This window comes from Gorilla gorilla, chromosome 2 (assembly GCF_029281585.2).
Source record: "Gorilla gorilla gorilla isolate KB3781 chromosome 2, NHGRI_mGorGor1-v2.1_pri, whole genome shotgun sequence".
Classification (NCBI taxonomy): Eukaryota; Metazoa; Chordata; class Mammalia; order Primates; family Hominidae; genus Gorilla; species Gorilla gorilla.
The window spans coordinates 206,276,594-206,299,870 of record NC_086017.1 but is presented as its reverse complement, the minus strand read 5'-3'; the positions used below and the strand labels follow the sequence as shown (position 1 = coordinate 206,299,870).

Here is a 23,277-nt window from a genome sequence, read left to right as displayed (position 1 = left end):
CAGCATTGGCAGGGGCACCAGGATTGCTGGACTTGGGTAGAGTGTGCCTGAGCTTTGTGCCACCACCTTCCCTCCAATGGCTGTGCTGGGGGATGGCCTCTGGCGGCGCATGGGGAGGAGATGGGTGAACCCTTGGCCTCCGGCCGACCTGTGGCATTGCTATCTGTGGCCAGAGGAGCGGCTGTTCTTCAAACAGGCCTTGGGCTTTCCTGGAAACCTGGCATCTTTCCGTGCGTGGGGCCAGCCCTTGCCACGTGCCTTCTTGGCTCAGGAGTGTGGCTGCGACCTGACTCCCAGTGGGGCCGGCCAAGTGATAAAATGAGTTTTCTCCACCAAATGGAGCTAAAGGCTTGGCCTGAGTTTATGTCCCCAGGGAGTGTTTAGAGGAGCGGTAGCCTGGCTCTCAGGCATCTCAGTGCCAGCGAGCACAGGGCTGGGTGGCAAAGACGCCTGCTTCTGCCTGGCACCAGTCTCTGCCATGACTGATGGATGCTTCAGCCTCCCTGCATCACAAGTGTTGAGTTTGCTGTGCATGGTAGAATATGAGGCAAGCTTCACCTCTTTCCCGCTCCTCCCTACACTGTCCCTTTCGAAAGAGTTGAGCCTTTCCAAGGTCTTTTATATCACACAGCACTTTCTCGGTTACATATTTTAGTTTGAACAACAAAGTACTATTTGAGGACACCTTTGCCTGAAAAGAAAGCTCAGTCATTACTGAATTTAGATGCAGAATTAATTAAAAGTAAAAGTAGGCAGAGAAATTTAACACAGATTTAATCATTTCTGGGGCAGGATATTCCTGGGGTGGGATATTCCTGAAGGTTAGTGAATGGCTACAAATATATGATTATAGGCCGGTGAAGAACCCTACTTTGAGAAATGTCATTAGGTGATTAAAAACAACACCCAACTGCCCTCATGATATGAACATGGGTTCTTGTGGGTTGGGGTGACATTTCTGATGCCAGCATTCTACATAAATTCACAGGGAACTGTATCCAACACATCCTAAACAGCTGGTGAGGAGGACGTGCTCTGGGTGGCTCAGCTTGACTCGGGGCTTCATAAAGGCATTGCTGTTGATGCACACGAAGGGTTTGAAGAGAAATTATTTTGTAAGCTGGGTGTGGGAAATAGTAGTATTTTATAATCAACAGGATTTTTAAGTATGTGTATGTAAACAAATTAATAAAACCTACAAATCGTGATCAGACTTTTTTGTCTACATTCCTAAAAATCATATATTCCAGGTTGGCATTAACTATTGTTTTGTGTCTTCTCATTGGCTAATTGCCTTCAGTATGGGAGTCATCTTATACTCCTGGTTTCCCAGGTTGTATGTTCTTCTTGCAGCTCTCGAGGTGGGGGACTTGAAAGGGAGGAGGGGAGGTCGAAGGGGTGGCCTTTTCTCTCCCCCATCCCTCTCATTTCCTCTCTTCACTCTTGCTTTGCTGCCCCCTGCCGCACTGCCAGGCATCAGCCCCTGGTCTGGGCAAAGGCCCCCAGAGTATGACAGGTGCCAGCCCATCCTTGGGAAGGTTAGTTTGCAAACCTGTTTTAGTCTTTGGGAGTCCTGGGTATTTTGATTCACACTTGCAGTGTCTATGGTTTGCCTCTTGCTGCATAAAGTCTATTCCATGAAGCATACTCATTTATCTTTAAGCAGATTTATTATATGAAATATTCATGGGTGCAGGCTTGGCAGCACAGCGTTTGGAACAATGTACTGAGTACAGTTTGTCCTCATAAGTCTATTCATGCTGATGGGATGCAGTTGTCTCCTGTGAAGCTTTGGGGTGAGATGGGGCCAGTAGGGAGTGAGCTGGCTGAGGATAGCTCTTCATCTCCCTTAGTTTGGCTGCAGCAGCCCTGCTCTGCATGTATGCCTGCGCAGATCCGTTCTTTCTCTTCCTCCTTAGTGAATACAGAGGCCTTCCCTTCTGCGAGAACCCTCTTGTCAGCTTCCAGCTTCCTGTGTAATTCCAACGGATAGGGATGATTTGGAGGGAGGGAAAAGCTGGCTTAGGAGTGAAAACTGATCTGTGGGGAGAAGGCATTTCGGGGACTGGGAGGAGGCTTGATACTAACACTTAGGAGTAAGCACAGTGTGGCAACCCCTGGGCTGAATGTGTGTTCCAGATGGCCCTGACAGACACCACAGGAAGTACATGTTGTCAGTCCTGTATTACTCACGAAGAAACTGGGGCTCAGAGAGGTTTAGTTACTTGCCCAAAGTGCAGTTCACTTAGTTTAGCAAACCTGTATGGATGTATGGATGGCCTGTCATGTGGCCAGTGGCTGGATACAGGGCACAGAGCAGTCACGGCCTCTGCCTACAAGGAGTGCCCCATGCAGCCGATAGAGAAACAGCCCTGAAAAGTGAGTCAGACAGGGTAAGTGGAGCCCCCATGCGATGTAGGGTGTTAGGAAGGGCATGGTGAATTGTGGGAGGCTGTGGGAAGGCTGGAGGGGAGGATTGGAAAACTGGATAGGATCTTACCAGGCAGATGGGGGCTGGGAGAGGTAATTACAGACGGTGGGAAGAGCAAGTACAGGCATGCAAGGATGTAGGTCATCCAGGTGTGGCCAGTAGATGGGAGACTGCCTGGTTCAGTGCTGCCCAGTCACACGAGGCGGGGAGGGCGGGGGACAGAGCCAGAACCACTATTGCAGGGGCTTGGAGGCCTTGCTAGAGGATTCGGACTGTGACTAAGGGAGCGGCGAGTCGTCGGAGGCCTTGAAGCCAGGGAGAGAGAAAAACGAATTTCTCTATTTGGAAAACAGTTCTGGAGGTATAACAGAATAGGGCAGTGGGGAAGGTAGGAAGTAGGGAAACCTGTCAGAGAGGTTGCAGGGGCAGGGGTGAGAGGAAGTGGAGGGGGTGTGGGAATGAGAAACATAATTTGAGATTTCTGTTGGAAAATAGCAGGAACTGGTCTGGATTCTGTATCTGAAAAAAAGTATTAAAAACAAACAAACAAACCAGTAGCCAGAAAAGGATAAAGGAAACGGTACCTTAGAAGAGAAGCATGAAGATATTTTTAAAAAGGCTTTTATAATGAGGCAGAAGATTTAAAGTGTTACATAAAACAAGTTTTAGGGAATGATGAGGACCAATGTGGCATAAAAGGTTTTTATGGTTAGGCTGGAGGTGGAGCAAGGTGGCCAAACAGAAGCCTCCACCAACCATCCTCCTCACAAGAACACCAAATTTGACAACTATCTACACCAAAAAAGCACCTTCATGGGCACTAAAAATCAGGTGAGCGATCACAGTACCTGGTTTTAACTTCATATTACCGAAAGAAGCACTGCAGAGGGTAGGAAAGAGAGTCTTGATCACTGACTCCATCCTGGGGGCGGCCACATGGTGCTAAGAGAGAACCTGTGTGACGGGGAAAGGAGAGTGCGGCAGTTGTGGGACTTTGCATTGAACTCATTGCTGCCAGCAGTGGGTAGAACTCAGCCGATGCCCACGGAGGGAGCATTTAGACCAGCCTAGACAGAGGAGAATCACCCATCTCAGCAGTCAGAACTTGAGTTCCAGCAAGCCTTGTCACCATAGGTTAAAGTGTTCTGGGGTTCTAAATAAACCAGGCCACAAGGACTGCAACACCCAGGCGAGCCCTAGTGCTGTGCTGGGCTCAGAGCCAGTGGACTTGGGGGTTACATGACCTAATGAGACACCAGCCAGGGTGGCTCAGGGAGCACTTGCGTCCCCTATCCACCAAACCCAGGCAGCGCAGCTCACAGCTCCAAAAGAGACCCCCTCCTTCTGTTAGAAGACAGGAGAGTAAAGAGGACTTTGTCGTGCAACTTGGGTACCAGCTCAGTCATGGTAGGATAAGGCACCAGGCAGAGTCATGAGGCCCCCATTCCATGCCCTAGATCTTAGATGACATTTCTAGACACCCTGGGCCAGAAGGGAGCCTACTGCCTTGGAGGGAAGGACCCAGTAATAGCAGGAATCATCACCTGCTGACGAAAGAGCCCCTGGACCCTGAATAATCAGCAGTGGTAACCAGGTAGTACATACCATGGGTCTTGGGTGAGACTCTGAGACCTGCTGGCTTCAGATGGGATCCAGCACATTCACAGCTGTGGTGGTTACAAGGAGAGACTCCTTCTGCTTGAGTAAAGGAGAGGGAAGAATAAAGGGGACTGTGTCTCGCAGCTTAGATACCAGCTCAGACATAGGGAGAGCACCAACTGGGCCCTTGGGGTCCCCAGTTCCAGGCCTTGGCTCTGGGATAGCATTTCTGGACCTACCCCGGGCCAGAGGGGAGCTCACTGCCCTGAAGAGAGTCCCAGGACTGGCAGCATTCACCACAAGCTGACTAAAGAGTCCTTGGGCATTAAGTGAACGTTGGTGGTGCCCTGGCAGCACTCCCCACGGGCTTGTGGTGGTAGTGGACACAGGGAGAGAGTCCTCTGCCTGGAGAAAGAGGAGGGAAGAGTGGGAAGGACTTTATCTTGTGGTTTTGTTGCCAGCTTAGCCACAGTAGAATAGAGCACCAGGTAGATTTCTAGGGCTTCCGATTGCAGGCCCTGGCTCACAGATAGCATCTCTGGACCTGCCTGGGGCCCAAGAGAACTCACTGCCCTTAAGGGAAGGACACAAGCCTGGCAGTCTTTGCCACCTGCTAATTATAGGGCCCTATGGCCTTGAGTGAACATAGATAGTAGTCAGCTAGTGGTTATAGCAGGCCTCGGGCAAAACTCAGTGGTGTGCTGGCTTCAAATCTGACCAAGTGCAGTCCCAGTGGTGATAGTGACAGGGGTGTCACCCCTCCCCAATCTCCAGGCAGCCCAGCCAGGTGTATATCTATATCTATCTCTGTGTCTATGTCTATGTCTATGTCTATATTTATAGATATAGATATATAGAGAGATTGCATTCATCTGGGAGATAGGGAAGAGAACAAGTAATTCACAGAATTCTTTCAGATGTGATCTAAGACCATCAAGGTGGTGCATCTACAAATCTGCAAGAACCACGGCATTGCTGGGCTTGGTATGCCCCCTAATGCAGATACAGCTGCAGTGACCAAAAACTTAGATCACAACACTCACGTCCTTTGAATACCTGGAAAGCCTCCCCAAGAAGGATGAGTACAAACAAACCCAGACTGCAAAGACTACAATAAATACCTAACTCTTCAATGGCCAGACACCTACAAACATCCACTAGCATCAAGACCATCCAGGAAAATAGGACCTCACCAAGTGAACTAAGTAAGGCACCAGGGGCCAGTCTTGGAGAAACAGAGATATGTGATCTTTCAAACAGAGAATTGAAAATCGCTGTTTTGAGGAAACTCAAAGAAATTCAAGATAGCACAGAGAAGGAATTCAGAATCCTATCAGATAAATTTAACAAACAAATTGAAATAATTAAAAACAGTCAAGCAGAAATTCTGGAGCTGAAAAATGCAATTGACATACTGAAGAATGCATCAGAATCTCCTAATAGTAGAATTAATCAAGTAGAAGAATGAAATAGTAAACTTTAAGAGGCTATGTGAAAATACACAGTTAGAGCTGGGAGGATGGCTTGAGCCTGGGAGGCAGAGGTTGCAGTGAGGCAAGATTGCCCCACTGCACTCCAGCCTGGATGACAGAGCCAGACCGTGTCTCAAAAAAAGCAAGCAAGAAAGCGAGAAAAGAAAGCAAGCAAGAAAGAACAGTCAGAGGAGACAAAGAGTAAAAAAGAATGAAGCATGCCTACGAGATCTGGAAAATAGCCTCAATGGGGCAAATCTAAGAGTTACTGGCTTTAAAGAGGAGGTAGAGAGAGAGACAGCAGTAGAAAGTTTATTTAAAGGGATAATAGCAGAGAACTTCCCAAACCTAGAGAAAGATATAAATATTCAGGTACAGGAAGGTTATAGAACACCAAGCAGATTTAGCCCAAAGACGTCCAGCTCAAGGCATTTAATAACAAACTCTCAAAAGTCAAGAATAAAGAAAGGATCCTAAAAGTAGCAAGATAAACAAATGACATAAAATAGAGCTCCAATACGTATGGCAGCAGACTTTTTGGTGAGAACCTTACAGGCCAGGAGAGAGTGGCATGACATACTTAAAGTGTTGAAGGGAAAAAACTTAAATAGCATATATGGCAAAAATATCCTTCAGGCTGGGTGCGGTGGCTCATGCCTGTAATCCGAGCACTTTGGGAGGCTGAGGCAGGTGGATCACTTGAGGTCAGGAGTTCAAGACCAGCCTGGCCAAGACGGTGAAACCCCGTCTTTACTAAAAATACAAAAATTAGCCAGGCATGGTGGCAGACGCCTGTAATCCCAGCTACTTGGGAGGCTGAGGCAGGACAATCGCTTTAATCTGGGAGGCAGAGGTTGCAGTGAGCTGAGATTGTGCCACTGCACTCCAGCCTGGGCTACAGAGTGAGACTCTGTCTTAAAAAAAAAAAAAAAAAAAATCCTTCAAACATGAAGGAGAAATAAAGACTTACCCAGACAAACAAAAGCTTGATGGATTTCATCAATACCAGACCTATCATACAAGAAATGCTGGCCAGACGCAGTGGCTCACGCCTGTAATCCCAGCACTTTGGGAGGCCGAGGCAGGCGGATCACAAGGTCAGGAGATCGAGACCATCCTGGCTAACATGGTGAAACCCCGTCTCTACTAAAAAAAAAAAAAATTAGCCGGGTGTAGTGGCGGGCGCCTGTAGTCCCAGCCACTTGAGAGGCTGAGGCAGGAGAATGGCGTGAACCTGGGAGGCGGAGCTTGCAGTGACCCGAGATCGCACCACTGCACTCCATGCTGGGTGACAGAGTGAGACTCCATCTCAAAAAAAAAAAAAAAAGAAATGCTAAAGGGATTTATTCAATCTGAAATAAAAGAATGTTAATGAGCAATAAGAAATTATCTGCAGGTGAAAAATTCACTGGTGATAGTAAGTGCAGAGAAAAACACAGACTGTTAAAACACTATAATTGCAATGTGTATACTTCTGGTATCTTAAGTACAAAGATGAAAAGATAAACCAATCAAAAATAATAACTTTTCAAGACAGTACAGCAAGATGTAAATAGAAACAACAAAAAGTTAAAAAGTGGGGAGATGAAGTTATAGAGTTTTTATTAGTTTTGTTTTTGCTTGTTTTTTAGTATGTTTGTTTATGTAATCAGTGTTAATTTGTCATCAGTTTAAAATAATGTGTTATAAAATATTATTTGCAAATCTCATGGCAACCTCAAGTCTAAAAACATACAATGGATATGAGAAAGTAAAAAGCATGAAAATAAAACATAACACCAGAGAAAATCACCTTTACTAAAAGGGAAGACCAGAAAACAGCTAGAAAACAAATAACAAAATGGCAGGAGTAAGTCCTTACTTAATCAATAATAACATTGAATGTAAATGGAGTAAACTGTCCGATCAAAAGACAAAGAGTGAATGAATAGATTTTTTTTTAAGACCCAGTGATCTATTGCCTACAGGAAACACACTTCATTTATAAAAACACACATAGACTGAAAATAAAGGTATGGCAAAAGATATTTCATGCCAACGGAAACCAAAAAGGAGCAGAAGTAGCTATGCTTATATCAGATAAATCGATTTCAAGAAAAAAATATAAAAAGAGACAAAGAAGTTTGTTGTATAATGATAAAGGGGTCAATTCAGCATAAGGATATAACGGTTATATATGCATCCAACACTAGTGCACTCAGATATATAAAGCAAATATTATCAGAGTGAAAGATGGAGATAGACCCCAATACAATGATAGCTGGAGACCTCAACACCCCACTTTCAGCATTGGACAGATCATCCAGACAGAAAATCAACAAAGAAACATCAGACTTAATCTGCACCATAGACGAAATGGACCTAATAGATACTTACAGAACATTTCATTCTGTAGTTGGAGAATACACATTCTTCTGCTCAGCACATGGATCATTCTCAAGGATAGACCATATGCTAGGTTGCAAAACAAGTCTTAAAACATTCCAAAAAACTGAAATAATATCAAGTGTCTTCTCTGACTACAATGGAATAAAACTAGAAATTAATAACAGGAATTTTGGAAACTATACAAACACATGGAAACTGAACAATATGCCTCTGAATGACCAGCGGGTCAATGAAGAGGTTAAGAAAGAAACTGAAAAATTTCTTGAAACAAATGATAATAGAAACACAACATACCAAAACCTATGAAACACAGCAAAACAGTACTAAGAGAAGTTTATGGCTATAAATGCCTACATCAAAAAAGAAGAAAAAGTTCCAATAAACCACCTAATGATGCGTCTTAGAACTAGAGAAGCAACAGCAAACCAAACCCAAAGTTAGTAGAAGAAAAGAAGTAATAAAAATTAGAGCAGAAATACATGAAATTGAAACAGAGTAAATGATACAAAAGATCAATGAAATGAAAAGTTGTTTTTTTGGTATTTTGAAAAGATAAAATTGACAAACCTTTAGCCAGACTAAGAAAAAAAAGAGAGAAGACCCAAATAAATAAAATCAGAGATGAAAAAGGAGATATTACAACTGATACTGCATAAATTTAAAGGATCATTAGTGGCTACTGTGAACAACTATATACCAATAAATTGGAAAACCTAGAAGAAATGGATAAGTTTCTAGACACATAAAACCTACTAAGATAGAATCATGAAGAAATCCAAAATCTGAACAGACCAATAACAAGTAATGAGATCAAAGCCATAATAAGTCTCCTAGCAAAGAAAAGCCAAGGATGCAATGGCTTCGCTGCTAAGTTCTACCATTTAAAGAAGAAGTAATACCAACCCTACTCAGACTATTCTGAAAAATAGGGGAGGAGGGGATACTTCCAAACTCATTTTATGAGGCCAGAATTACCCTGATACCAAAAACCAGACAGACCCATCAGTAAAAGAAAACTACAGGCTAGTATCCCTGATGAACACTGATGCAAAAATTCTCAACAAAATGCTAACAAACCAAAGTCAGCAGTACATTAAAAAAAAAATCATTCATCATGACCAAGTGGAATTTATCCCAGGGATACAAGAATGGTTCAACATTCACAAACCAATCAGTGTGATACATCGTATCAACTAAATGAAGGGCAAAAACCATATGATCATTTCAGCTGATGCTGAAAAAGCATTTGATAAAATTCAACATCACTTCATGATAAAAATCCTCAAAAAGCTGAGTATAGAGGGAACATATCTCAATATAATAAAAGCCATACGCAACAGGCCCACAGCAAATAATCATACTGAATGAGGAAAAACTGAAAGCCTTTCCTCTAAGATCTGAAATAACAAGGATGCCCACTATGTTGAATAGCAACATAGTACTGGAAATCCTAGCTAGAGCAATCAGACAAGAGAACGACATAAAGGGTATCCAAATGGGAAAGGAAGAAGTCAAATTACACTTGTTTGCAGATGATATGAGCTCCTATTTGGAAAAACCTAAAGACTCCACCAAAAACAAAACAAAAAATGTATTGATTAGAACTAATCAATACATTTAGTAAAGTTGCAGGATACAAATTCAACATACAAAAATCATTAGCATTTCTATATGCCAACAGTGAACAATCTGAAAAAGAAATCAAGAAAGTAATTCCATGTATAATTGCTACAAATAAAATACCTAGGAATTAACCAAACAAGTGAAAGCTCTCTAGGATGAAAACGATAAAACACTGATGCAGGAAACTGAAGAGGACACCAAGGAATGGAAAGATAAGCCATATTCATGGATTGGAAGAACCAATATTGATAAACTGTCCATACTACCCAAAGCAATCTACACATTCAATGCAATCCCAATCAAAATACCAGTGACATTCTTCACAGAAATAGGAAAAAAATCCTAAAATTTATATGGAACCACAAAAGACCCAGAATAGCCAAAGCTATCTTGAGCAGAAAGAATAAAACTGGAGGAATTACATTATGTGACTTCAAGTTATACTACAGAGTTATAGTAACCAAAACAGCATGGTTCTGGCATAAAAACAGACACGTAGACCAATGCAACAGAATAGAGAACCCAGGAATAAATCCATACATCTACAATGAACTCATATTTGACAATGGTTCCAAGAATATACACTGGGGAAAGGACAATCTCTTTAATAAATGGAGCTGGGAAAACTGGATAACCTTATGCAGAAGAATGCATCTAGACCTCTCTCTCTTGCCATATAAAAAAACAAATCAAAGTGGATTAAAGACTTAAATCTAAGACCACAAATTATGAAACTACCAAAAGAAAACATTGGGGGAAACTCTCCAGGACATTGGACTTGGCAAAGATTTCTTGCGTGATACACCACAGGCATAGGCAATCAAAGTGAAAATGGACAAATGGGATCACATCCAGTTGAAAAGCTTCTGCACAGTGAAGGAAACAATCGGCAAAGTGAAGAGAGAGCCCAGAGAATGGGAGAAAATATTTGTAAACTGTCTATCTGACAAGGGATTAATAACCAGATTATATAAGGGGCTCAAACAACCCTGTAGGAAAAAAAATTAATAATCTAATTAAAAATTGGGCAAAATGTCTGAATAGATGTTTCTCCAGAGAAGACATACAAATGGCAAACATGTATATGAAAAGGTGCTCAACATCATTGATCATCAGAAAAATGCAAATCAAACCTACCATGAGATATCATCTCGCCCCAGTTCAAATGGTTTTTCTCCAAAAGACAGGCAGTAACAAATGCTGGTGAGGATGTAGAGAAAAGGGAACCTTCATATACTGTTGGTGTGAATGTAAATTAGTACAGTCACTATGGAGAACAGATTGGCGGTTCCTCAAAAAACTGAAAATAGAGCTAGCATGTGATCCCGCAATCCCACTGCTAGATACATACCCAAAAGAAAGGAATGAAGTATATCGAAGACATATCTGCACCCCCATGTTTATTGCAGCACTATTCACAATAGCTGGGATTTGGAAGCAGCCTAAGGTTCCATCAGCTGATGAATGGAAAAAGAAAACAGTACATATACAAAATGGAGTACTATTCAGCCATAAATAAGAATGAGATCCTGTCATTTGCAACAACAGTGATGGAACCGGAGATCGTTTTGTTAAGGGGCATAAGCCAGGCACAGAAAGACAAACTTTGCATGTTCTTATTTGTGGGAGGTAGAAATTAAAACGGTTAAACTTGTGGAGATGGAGATTAGAATGATGGTTATCAGAGGCTGGGAAAAGTAGTGGAGTGAGTTGGGGGAGGAGGAGATGGTTAATGGATACAAAAAATATTGGCAAAGAGTGAGTAAGACCTAGTATTTGCTAGCACAATAGGATGACTACAGTAAAAAATAGTTTAATTATACATTTTCAAATAACTAAAATAATTGGATTGTTTGTAACACAAAGGAGGTGCTTGAGGTGATGGATACCTCATTTACCTTGATACGATTATTATGCATTGTATGCTTGTATGAAAATATCTCATATACTCCATCAATATATACACATACTCTATCCACAAAAATTAAAAATAAAAAAATAGTAACAAAGTTTTTCTAAATTTAATAGTGTTTTAGAAATTAAAGGAGACCCAAGAATAAAAGGAAAGGTGAACTAAGAGAGATATAGGTTAAAAAGAAATATAAGAGAAATAAGCTATGTAAGAGATACAGGCCGGGCACGGTGGCTCATGCCTGTAATCCAACACTTTGGGAGGCTGAGGTGGGTGGATCACCTGAGGTCAGGAGTTCGAGACCAGCCTAGCCAACATGGTGAAAGCCTGTCTCTACTAAAAGTAGAAGAATTAGCCAGGCATGGTGGTGGGCGCCTGTAATCCCAGCTATTTGGGAGGCTGAGGCAGGAGAATCACTTGAACCTGGGAAGCAGAGGTTACAGTGAGCCGAGATCACGCTGCTGCGCTCCAGCCTGGGCAACAAGAGTGAAACTCTGTCTCGAAAAAAAAAAAAAGAGATACATATATAAGAAATAAGGGAAATAGGCCGGGTGTGGTGGATCACGCCTGTAATCCCAGCACTTTGGGAGGCCGAGGTGGGCGCATCACGAGGTCAGGAGATCGAGACCATCCTGGCTAACATGGTGAAACCCCATCTCTACTAAAAATACAAAAAATTAGCTGGGGGTGGTGGCACGCGTCTGTAGTCCCAGATACTCGGGAGGCTGAGGCAGGAGAATCGCTTGAACCCGGGAGGCGGTGTCAGTGAGCCCAGATTGCACCCCTGTACTCCCGCCTAGGTTGACAGAGTGAGACTCCATCTCAAAAAAAAAAGAAAAGTGAAATATAGGCCAAAAGCAGAACCAACAGTAGGGAAGAGCAGACGGTGGTTTACAGGGCCACGACCACCAATGGCTCTGGAAGTGCAGGTAGTGCAGGCAACACCATGAGACTGGAAGGGCAGGTGGAGGGAAAGGGGAAAGGTGAGTGATGGATTGGAGCCCGCCTATTGGAGAGCTTCAAGGGCACCACTTGCCACTGTCTATTCTGCTGGCAGGGCAAGTGACAGTGTAAATAGGCAGTCAGGGATTCACGTGGCTTTGCCTTTTGCTGCTGGCACCTGTTCAGGTGGGCTCTTCGGAGTTGATGAGGTGGTGATTGAGCAGCTAGGATGCAGTGTGGCAGGCTTGTCCTGTCACATACCAGAGAAGATGGTGGCAGGAGGTGGCGCTTACAGAACTCTTAGGAGCACTGAGGAAGAAGGTGGAGGAACACCCAGCCTTCTGGCTTGAGTGCCTCCTGTGTGTCGTAGAAGGATCTAGATCCTGTGGGGGCACGTGGAGCAACAGGAAAAACTTGCAAGACCTGTGGGACCAGTACATGGTCATCTGGTATCACATATGAAGCTGGGGCTGCGCATGGGCCACACTTCTCATCTTCTGGAGTAGAGTTAGACAAGGAAACCCAACTCAGGATCCCGTTAGTACTCTTGTCTGCTCTAATCGCGGGTTGAGCTGATGTCTTCATCCTTTGTTGGTTGCTGTTAAGGAATGAGGATGCGTTTATGGTGGAAAGAGTGTGGGGCTGAGAATCTGGAGGCCAGGGTCAAGTTCTGACTCTGCATTTATTATCTGTGTGACTTGCTGCAAGTGTAACCTGTCTGAGTGTCTACGTCCTTATTTGTAATTTGGAGGCTATAATAGTGATGTCTGCCTCACAGAAGCCCTAGGTTGTCATGGGGATCAGTGTAGGTATGTGAGAGTGTTTCATAAATTGCAGAGCTCTGCCGTAGCTGATTATGCCTCTGGACTTCTAAGTGCTTTGAGGAAAGTGTACCTGGTTATTCCTTATACTTCTCACAGTGCCTCCAAAGTGTCAGTGATACTCAAGAAATGCTAGTTGAGTGTGAGTTTACTGCAGCACAGAGCAGTTTCCGGGTTCCATTTTCCAGTGGCCAGACCCTCTCCTTGTTCACACTGTTGGATGAGGGAGGTAGAGCTGGAGCATCGGACTGGCCTATGGAACAGATGCAGTGGCCACCAGGAGGTGGCGATGCCTGGAGCAGTGTTAGCCATGCGATGTGATGAGGATCACACACTCTCACGTGGTTTCCAGTCGCTGGGCACAGAGCTACCTTCAGGGGGGCCCAGCTTCATGTTCAAAAGCAGGAAGCAGACTAGGGGCTGTTTCCATTTCCTGTCCTCCCACTTCTCTTCCACTGCACAGCCCGTACATGCGTGCCTGCATGCCACCCCTCACACAGTGTCCCCATCTCCTTAGTGCGGCCTCAATTCTGACTCCTGGTTGTTTCTCGTATCCTTAACTCTCCGTTGCTACCCCTAGCCCCATCCCCTGCTTGTGGACCCTGGAGAGGCGCTGTCTGCCTCTGCCTCTGTGGGCCCAGGTGTGTGTTGGGTGTCGAGCTTGCAGTGAGAACTGGTTTGCTGAGCCTTGGTTTTTTGCACCTGCTGCAGGTCATCTTCCACGACGTTGCTGTGCTGACGGATAAGCTCTTCCCCGTCGTGGAGGCCATGCAGAAGCACTTCAGTGCTGGCTCGGGAACCTACTACAGTGACTCCATCTTCTTCCTCTCGGTCGCCATGCATCAGATCATGCCCAAAGGTAACCTGGGCTTCCAGGAGCAATAGCCCCTGGGTGTCTGACTTTTGCATCCATTTCCCTGGTTCCAACACTGCCCAGGCCCTGTATCAGGGAGAATAGCTCCACTGAACATGAAAGAGTGGACGAGGGAGCCAAATCAAGCCTTTTGTACCACCGAGCTTCCTACACCAAGAATCAAGGGCAGGGCCTTGGTTGCATAGCTCCCGGGGTCCATTTATGAGGACACAGGGGGTCTCTGGGCTCTGGTCTGGACTCTGCCCCTTGCACTCGCCCCCTTCTTTCCCCACTGCTCAACCCCCATACTTTGTTTGCTCATCTGAAAAATGGTGGGTTGGATTAGATGATCCTCCATCCAAATTTATGCTCTTGTTCTTTCTAGTTTGAATCTGTATTTATCTGATTTTAAAATAGCAAATCTAGATGTGAGAGGTGCAAATTACGACCATGTAGAACTTCTGAAGAAACTCCGATGCGCAATTAGAAGGATTTTCTGGGCGTCTGTCTCCAGGAAAGAGAGATGCATCATCCAGTGTGTGATAGGTCCAGCTTGTGTGGAATTTCTGGCAGGTCTGGTCATGCTTGGACTGGAAGCCTTGGAGGGTCTAACTCCTGGAGTGTGTCTGGTTTCTAGGATCTCCCTACAGTGATCCTTAATGGGTTCTGGAGCCCTGGATATTGACCAGTGTATTAATCTGTTCTCATGCTGTTCATAAAGACATACCTGAGACTGGGTGATTTATAAAGGAAAGAGGTTTAATAGACTCACAGTTCAGCATGGCTGGGGAGGCCTCAGGAAACTTACAGTCGTGGAAGGGGAAGCAAACAGGTCCTTCTTCACATGCCGGCAGCAAGGAGAAGTGCCAAGGAAAAGGGGGAAAAGCCCCTTATAAAACCGTTGGATCTCAGAGAACTCACTCACTAGCATGAGAACAGCATGAGGATAACTGCCCCCCGTGATTAAATTACCCCCCACCAGGTCCCCCCCACCACATATGGGGATTATGGGAACTACAATTCAAGATGAGTTTTGGGTGGGGACACAGCCAAACCATATCAACCAGTTTCTGGCCATGGTGAACCATGTCCTGAGCCTCTTAATGGTGAGAAGGGGTGTTTGGGGCCTTGGGGTAGCAGTTATCTGAACTGTGGCTGGATGAGTTTTCCAGCAGTTTCCAGACCAGGCAGGTCCTGGTAGCCCAGGGGACAGTGGGCCATATGGTGGAGGCCTGCTTCTCCAGCCCAGCAGACCAGAAGTGAAAAAGAAGGTGCTTGGTGAACCAGAGACTCAGGAGTTGAGAGTTGAAGCTCGGTTCCTGTTGGAAGGTTGTCCTGCCACAGGGAAAAGCAAGCCCATCCATTCTGGCTGGGACTTTGCAGGCAAGTTCCAGCACCCTGGAGGCCTCTGAGTGTCCTCTTTGTTGTGAGGCAAGGGCTCAGGGGGCTCCATTGGGCAGGAGTCTGAAGAAGAGAGGAGACGAGCTCACCTACAGGGCGTAGGGTGAAGAGCTAGCATTGGTGAGCCTTTGCAGTGACCCAGGTGCAGCTCTGTCAGCTCACCAACCCTTCTACCCATCCTGTGGGGTTACAGGTGAAGCTGAGGAGTTGCAAGACCTTCCCAGGGTTATACAGCCTTTTAAGTGGCAGAGCCAGGGTTGGAAGCTGCTTCTCCAAATAGTTACTTCTACCCCATCAGGTGCCCCATACATGACCTCTCTGGACAGCCCAGTACAGGAGCTGTGGGTGGCTCAGACTTGAGAAGGATGTGGTTCTGTTCTAGATTCTAGAGGGCAGACAGATGGAGGTGTTGCTCACAGCTCCGCCATTAGCCACGTATGTGCCTAGGGCTGAGCCACTTTGTCTCTCTTGGCCTTACCAGTTTCCCCACCTGTGAAATGAGGGGCTGCAGCAGTGAGCTGTTTCAACTTGCATTCTGAAGAGCCCAGGGCTTGCAGGAATCCCTGCTAGGGGTTTCTGTAGTTCTAGGGAGCCTGGGGGAGGCACGCCTGCCCTCCCTTCACCTCCCTCCCTCCTGCCTCTTTCCCTCTGTCAGCTGTCAGGTTCCTGCCCATTGCATGCTCAACTCTGGGCTGGGTTATGCTTTGGAGTACCCAGCAGGAGGTGAAATACAGCTCCTCGTGGTTTGTCAGGGAAGAGAAAATTCTTCTGCCTCCAGCTATAGGACAGCCAGACAATGAATTGTGCAGGGACCGATGACAAGAGTTAGGGAGCTCCTAAGCTCTGGGAGAGGGTGAGAATTATGCCAGGAAGGTGCTCCGGCCCTCTCTGACTTAGCCCTGCCCAAGAGCCTGGCATAGCTCAGGGGGGCAGTGATGTCTGCAGAGAAAAGGCTTTGGCTAGAGCTTTGCAGTCAATGCAGTAAATGGACGCATCATTGGTGTCCCTCCAGGTGTGGGCCCCACCCTCCGAGGGGCGTGCTTCAGGAGGTGTGGAAGGAGTTATTTTAGATGTGCCTCCAGCCGACCCAAACACACAGTCTTTTCAGGGGTTCTTCAGGGGAGTGATAATGTGCTTCCAGCAATTCTTTTTTTATTTTTAGGCGGAGTTTTGCTCTTGTTGCCCAGGTTGGAGTGCAATGGTTTAGCAATCTCGGCTCACTGCAACCTCTGCCTCCTGGGTTCAAGCGAGTCTCCTGCCTCAGCCTCTCGAGTAGCTGGGATTACAGGCATGTGCCACCACGCCTGGCTAATTTTGTATTTTTAGTAGAGACGGAGTTTATCCATGTTGGTCAGGCTGGTCTCAAACTCCTGACCTCAGATGATCCGCCCGCCTCGGCCTCCCAAAGTGCTGGGATTACAGGCATGAGCCACCGCGCCCGGCAGCAATTCATTTTTACATGTGCCCCAAAGCCTTTTCCTAAGAAAAGAGTTATTAGGAGTTACTAAAATTTGATAGTCATAAAATAAAATGAGCGGTCCTTGAGTTTCCTGTGGCGTCTGGGGTGTGTCCTGCCAGGAAGTCTGGCCTGGCACACTTGGCAGCGCTGGGGAGTTCCTACCAAGATCATTTGGAATTCCTGCAGTTTTTGGAAGGACACTCTGTTTTCAGACATCATTCGTGCTGTCTTGAGTTTGTCATGATTCTTAACTGCTGCCTTTTTTGCATTCATTGTTTTTTAATCATAGAAATGAGTGTTGTTTTGTGCTTTGGTTGATGGTTTTGTTGTCATGTAATTGTTGCATTCTTGTTACATTGGCTATTCTGTTTCTTTCATAGCATTCGTTTTTCTCCAGGAAAGTGGGAGTGGAGTATGGGTTGAGCCTGAGCCCTTGGTCTCACCCAGGAGGGCTGGGTCAGAAAAGCCTGTGCTCCTCTGAGTTCCTCCTGGAGGTCCTGTCTAGTGTTTGCCCCAGAAATCCAAATTCTTTTTCTGTGTCTAAACCTCTCCTCCCGCTTTCCCTTCTGTAGCATGAGGGTCATCCTTCTGTACCTAAACTATTTTTAAAATGTGCTTACTTTTTTTTTGAGACAGAGTCTCACTCTCGCCCAGGCTGGAGTACAGTGGCACAACCTTGGCTCACTGCAACCTCTGCTTCCCGGGTTCAAGCAATTCTCCTGCCTCAGCCTCCCAAGTAGATGAGATTACAGGCACCCGCCACCATGCCCGGCTAATTTTTTTTTTGCATTTTTAGTAGAGATGGGGTTTCACCATATTGGCCAGGCTGGTTTCGAACTCCTGACCTCAAGTGATCTGCCCGCTTTGGCCTCCCAAAGTGCTAGGATTACAGGTGTGAGCCACTGCACCTGGCCATCATTACTCATTCTTTATCTTTATATTCCCAACATGTAGCTTTTTAAACATTTAGGCAAAGTAGGAGTTATCCTATATATCAAATCATTCTGAGTCTTTTTTTATAGATGAAGATTTGAAATTGAATCTTCATTTCAACCCCCGTGAAAAAAATTGTACAAATGAAGCTATGTCATGATTTTTTCAGTTAATGGCTCACGTCCCCATTTTCTGTGTAATTATAGTCTTTGAAAATTTTTCGAATGGTTTTATTGCGTAGATGAACCTCAGTTCACTTTCTCATTTCCCTGTTCTCAGCTAGCTAGCTGCTTTCTATTTTTTCTATTATTGTAAATTATACGATGGATATCCACATGCATACAGATTATTTTCTCTCATTAGGATTCTTTCCTATGATAGCTCCCAAGGGTAGCATTACTGGGCCAGATGTGACCCTTATAAGGCCAGGGTGTGTCAACCCCCAGCCGCCCAGGGTTGTCGACTCACACAGGTGAGCTTCTGTATAGTTTGAAGCCTACTAGTGTCTGTACAGTTCTAAGCCTGTTAGTGTCTGACCTCTCACATGGGCCACCTCAGGCAGCCACTTAAGAGCTTCGAGACAGTGGCTGTCCCCACTGGACAGGAAAGGAAAGGGAGGAGCTGAGAGGTTAGGCCGCTTCTCCGAGTTCTCCAGCGATCTGTGTCCTCCTTGCCCTTGGAGTTCTCAGTCCAGAGCTTATGCCCATTCTGATGTCCAGACCTGGACACCCAGCCTCTTACACATGCCCAGCCCTGTGAAACTTATAGGACTTGGCGTCCTTGCCTGTCTTCTGGGCCCCATGTCCCAGCCCCGCAGAGGGGACCTGGCTGGGATAGGGTTGGGCTGGTCAAACCCATGAGTTTTGCCCTGATCGCCCCCTTGGAGCAGCAGCGCCCAGAACCACATCTGAGCAAGGGCCTCAGGAAGAACGAAGGGGTCCTGCCAGGCGGGACATGCTGGCTCTGACTTTGGTCAGAGCTTGTTTTTCTCTTCCCTGCTTGTTGGGGGTTCACATGCGGCTGGTCTCGCTGCTCATGCTTGCCTGCCTGTGTGCCCTCCACCGACACAGCCACTCTCTGCTCTTCACCCACATCCACGGGGCTTTTATTTCCATTTGTCTGTGGTGTTGGGTTTGTCGCCACTGGAAGCATCTTATGCAATGGAAAAGAAAACATTTTTTGCCGCACTGGAGCTGGAGGGAGCCAAGGGCAACTCCTCCAGGACTGCCAGCTTCCCCCTCCTGGGTCACATGGCCTGAGGCGCTGCTGGCTCCAGCTCAGCAGTATGGGCTGTGCTAGGGTACATGCTCTGTGGTCGTGGGTGCTCCCTGAGCAGGGCTGTGCTAGGGTACATGCTCTGTGGTCGTGGGTGCTCCCTGAGCAGGGCTGTGCTAGGGTACATGCTCTGTGGTCGTGGGTGCTCCCTGAGCAGGGCTGTGCTAGGGTACATGCTCTGTGGTCGTGGGTGCTCCCTGAGCAGGACAGGCAGGCCTCCAGACAAGCAGCAGGGCTCTAGGCTGGCCAGAGGCCCCCAGGAGACTCTCCTGTCATCCCCCGTGCACCCCTGGAAGGCTCTCCTGTCCTGCAGTCAATCCTTTGTCAATACCCAGCCTATGCTAAGCGCTACTGTTTGCAAGACATGGTGCTGGCCACCCCGGGTGTCTCAGAGATGTTTGCTGGGCTGCTGCTTCATGGGCTCATGTCAGTGGGGCAGGTGGCATGGTCCAGCAATGAGGGCAGGCAACATGAAGAGCCACCCGATGCTGAGGGCTTCAGAAGAGGACAGGTCACAGGCATTTGCAGGAAGAAGGAAGCCTTCCTGGAGGAGGTGGCTGTGAAATTTTCTCCAACTTGCCTTGTTTTTGATGACCTTGACAGTTTTGAGAAATACCGGTCAGCTGTTTTGTAGAGTGTTCCCCAATTAGGATTTATCTGATGTTTTTCTCATCATTAGACTGAGGTTATGGGTTTTTGGGAGGTTATGGGAGGAATGCCGCGGAGGAGAAGAGCTGTTTCCCTCACATCATATCAGTGACACACCACATTCTATCAAGGGTACATGGTTTATCACTGTTGCTGTTGACCTTGATCACTGGGCTGAAGTCGTGTTTGTCAGGTTTCTCCACTGTAAATTACTCTTTTCCCCCTTGCCATACTATATTCTTTGGAGGGAAGTCACTCTGTGTCGTCCATGCTTAAAGAATGTGGATAGTCACTTTTCAAAGGTCACATGTCCCTTGCTTGGACCCCATCACACACAACCTGCTGGTAGTGTCTGCCTCCTGACAGGTGCCGCTGGCCATGGGCTGTGGGAGCCCAGAGGCTTCGAAGGACCCCTTCAGCATTCCATGCGATAGGTTCCATTCACTGTACTGCTCGGGGCTGTGCGTGGCCGCGTCTGATCGTCTCTTGATGTCCAGTGTAGGGAGCACTGAGGCAGGCAGGTCTGAGCAGGCTGAAAGGGGGATTGGTGTATCAGAGAGAGTAGGAGTCCAGGCTCAGGATCGGACAGAGCTGAGTGCAAATTGCAACACTGTGACTCCCAAGGTCAAGGCTTCGTGATCTTGGGAGGTTACTTAAAAGAGGCCCTATGGTGTCGTGGTTAAGAGCGTGGGCCTGGCCGGGCGAGGTGGCTCACGCCTGTAATCCCAGCATTTTGGGAGACTGAGGCGGGCGGATCATCTGAGGTCAGGAGTTCGATACCAGCCTGGCCAACATGGTGAAACCCCATTTCTACTAAAAATACAAAAAAATTAGCTGGGTGTGGTGGTGGGCGCCTGTAGTCCCAGCTACTTGGGAGGCTGAGGCGGGAGAATCGCTTGAACCCAGGAGGCGGAGGTTGCAGTGAGCCTAGATCGCACCACTGTACTCCAGCCGGGATGACAGTGTAATAGAGTGAGACTCCATCTCAAACAACAGAAAAAGTAATGCTGCCAAAAACGCTTCATATATCCGCCCCAGCCTCCCCTTCCCCCAGCTCCCAGCATCAGGGTTTCTGAAAGCTCCATAACATTTAGCATGTGATTATTGCCACCATCAGCCCCAGCCTGCTCGTTTCCTGCGGAGATCTATGGGAGTGGATAAAAGACCAGACAAATGCAAGCTGTTATAAAATCCCTCAAAAGGTAGGATTTGGGCCCGAGCCTCCTCTGCCCGAATCCCTTGAAGCCTAGTGTGACGCTTGCCATTGTAGAAAAGAACAGCAAAGCCAGCTGGCAACAAATTGGGGTGGCCCCATCCAGCTCTCCTGGCCTCCTGAGTGTTATCACCCCTGAGAGTCCTTATTTCAGTGTCTGTCATGGGGGCCTTACTGTCTTGAGGCTGCAGGCAGATGGTTGGTCTCTTTCAAGGACATTCTTGGGTCCACTTTGGGTCAGTGTTGCTGGGTGGCAAAGGCTGGTGTAAGATTCAGATAGTTGACACTGGATGCTTCTTAGCCTAGGTTCACAGGCCTGCATGAGAAAGAACGGAGGCAGGGCCGGAATGCCTGCAGGCTTGGGGCAAAACCCACATGGGAAATTCTAGACCAGCAGCTCCTTCCCTCCCTCCTTCCCTTCCTCATTCCTTCTTCCCTTCCTGCCTGCCTGCCTGCCCTGAAACACTGAGGTCAGTGTGTGTGTGGCCTTTTGCAGAAAGCCTTTAAAATACCATCTTTTCTTTTTTCCTTAAGTAAAATTTGACAAATGTAGTAAAAGCCATATTGAGTTTTCATTTCTTTGTTCTGTACTTTTTGTACTTTTACTCACTGCCATGGGAGGTCTGTAATATTCTCTGCTGTTCTTTTAGATCAATTTCATAAAACAGAGGAGGTTTTTAAGGCTCGTTTATAGAACTTCATAACTTTGTTCAGTTTAAACCTAATCAGGAAGCTGTTCAGTAATCAATGTTTAATTAGCCGTCATGAGGCAGACATGTTTCTAAGGGGAGGGTTCCTGCAGGGGGATGTGCGTGCGTTCTGGAACCTGGGGTACAGTGGATAAGGATTGGAGATTCCAGGGCAGCCTGTTCTCTGCCCCTGCTCCATCAGCCTCAGTACCAGGAGAAAGCAGACACAAGGGCGCCCCCCCCCCCCCCCAACAATTGTGGATGCCGTATGTAGATGGTTTTCCAGCCCCTGAGATCCTGACTGAAAGGGGCTGACGGCGCATGCTGGTTCCCATAGTTAGCCCTGTGGCCCCTGCTTGCTTCAGAAAGAAGTGGTCTGAGGATTGACGGGGGTGGGGGCTGGTTTAGTGTGGACACGGGTGGGGTCAGCAGGCCTGGGAGTGCTCACTCTGCCCTTTAGTATCCTGGTTGGCTGATGCAGGGAAGAGGGAGAGCCTCCTCCCTCCCTGATTCTGCCCCATAGGAGGGTGGAATAGAATGTGATTCCAGGACCCTGTTGGCTAGTGAGCATGGTCCCATGCACAGAGGGGGCTTTCCTTCTTTCTAGAATTTTCTTCTTAGCCCTGAGGCAGGAGAAGTGAACTGTAACGGGGCTGACCTCTGCAGAGCAGGGGAAGGGACACTGCTTTCTGCTGTCTTCTCTACCCCTCAGGCAAACGGGGCTGGAGGAGACTAAGGTCTTGCTCAGACTTTGAGCCTAAGCCACATTCTCTAACCTGGTTTACCAGAGAGTTCTGCGTTCCACCCCAGTGATGCAGGTAACAGTGGCTTTTGAATCTCCCACCTGCGATGGCTCCTAATGTTTTGCTTTCAGAAACCAAAATCACATCTGGTATTGCCTAAACCCCTCGTGACTCCTAACACAGATCTCGAGTGAAAACCTGCCTTCTCTGAGCGGCATTCTTTGGCTGTAAAATGGGAATAGTGACCATGTAGGCCTCACTGGGGTTGTGGGGAGGACTGGCTGAGATACTGTGTGAAAAGTCCCAGGGCCTGATACCGAGAGATGCTTGGTAAGTGTTAGATAGTATTAGTACTTTTTTTCCCTTTGGAGCAAACCAAAAGCTCTGATAAGTACTGCAGTAAAAAACACTTAGCTTTGTGTAACCAACATCGCTTACACACGATTGACCACAGAATGCCTTTCTGAGGAATACCTATTCACATTCCGAGAGCAGGTTTTCCACAGTACTCACTTTAAGAAATGCTGCCCTCACCAGGCGCGGTGGCTCATGCCTGGAATCCCAGCTCTTTGGGAGGCCGAGGCGGGTAGATCACCTGAGGTCGGGAGTTTGAGACTAGCCCGACCAACATGGAGAAACCCCATCTCTACTAAAAATACAAAATTAGCTGGGCATGGTGGCGCATGCCTGTAATCCCAGCTACTCGGGAGGCTGAGGCAGGAGAATCACTTGAACCCAGGAGGCGGAGGTTTCGGTGAGCCAAGATTGTGCCATTGTGCTCCACCTTGGGCAACAAGAGCGAAGCTCCGTCTCAAAAAAAAAAAAAAAAAAAAAGAAATGCTGCCCTCAGATTAGCATAATAAATAACACTTGTG

General features: G+C 46.7%; 1 protein-coding gene across 1 annotated transcript in view; it reads left to right on the top strand.

The window, feature by feature from the left end:
* XXYLT1 (xyloside xylosyltransferase 1) overlaps nucleotides 1-23,277 on the top strand; it is a 199,903-nt gene that overhangs the window by 35,891 nt on the left and 140,735 nt on the right. Inside the window, exon 2 of the mRNA XM_031007306.3 lies at nucleotides 13,900-14,047. Within this exon, the coding sequence (XP_030863166.1) occupies nucleotides 13,900-14,047 (148 nt within the window). The remainder of the gene's footprint in view (nucleotides 1-13,899; nucleotides 14,048-23,277) is intronic.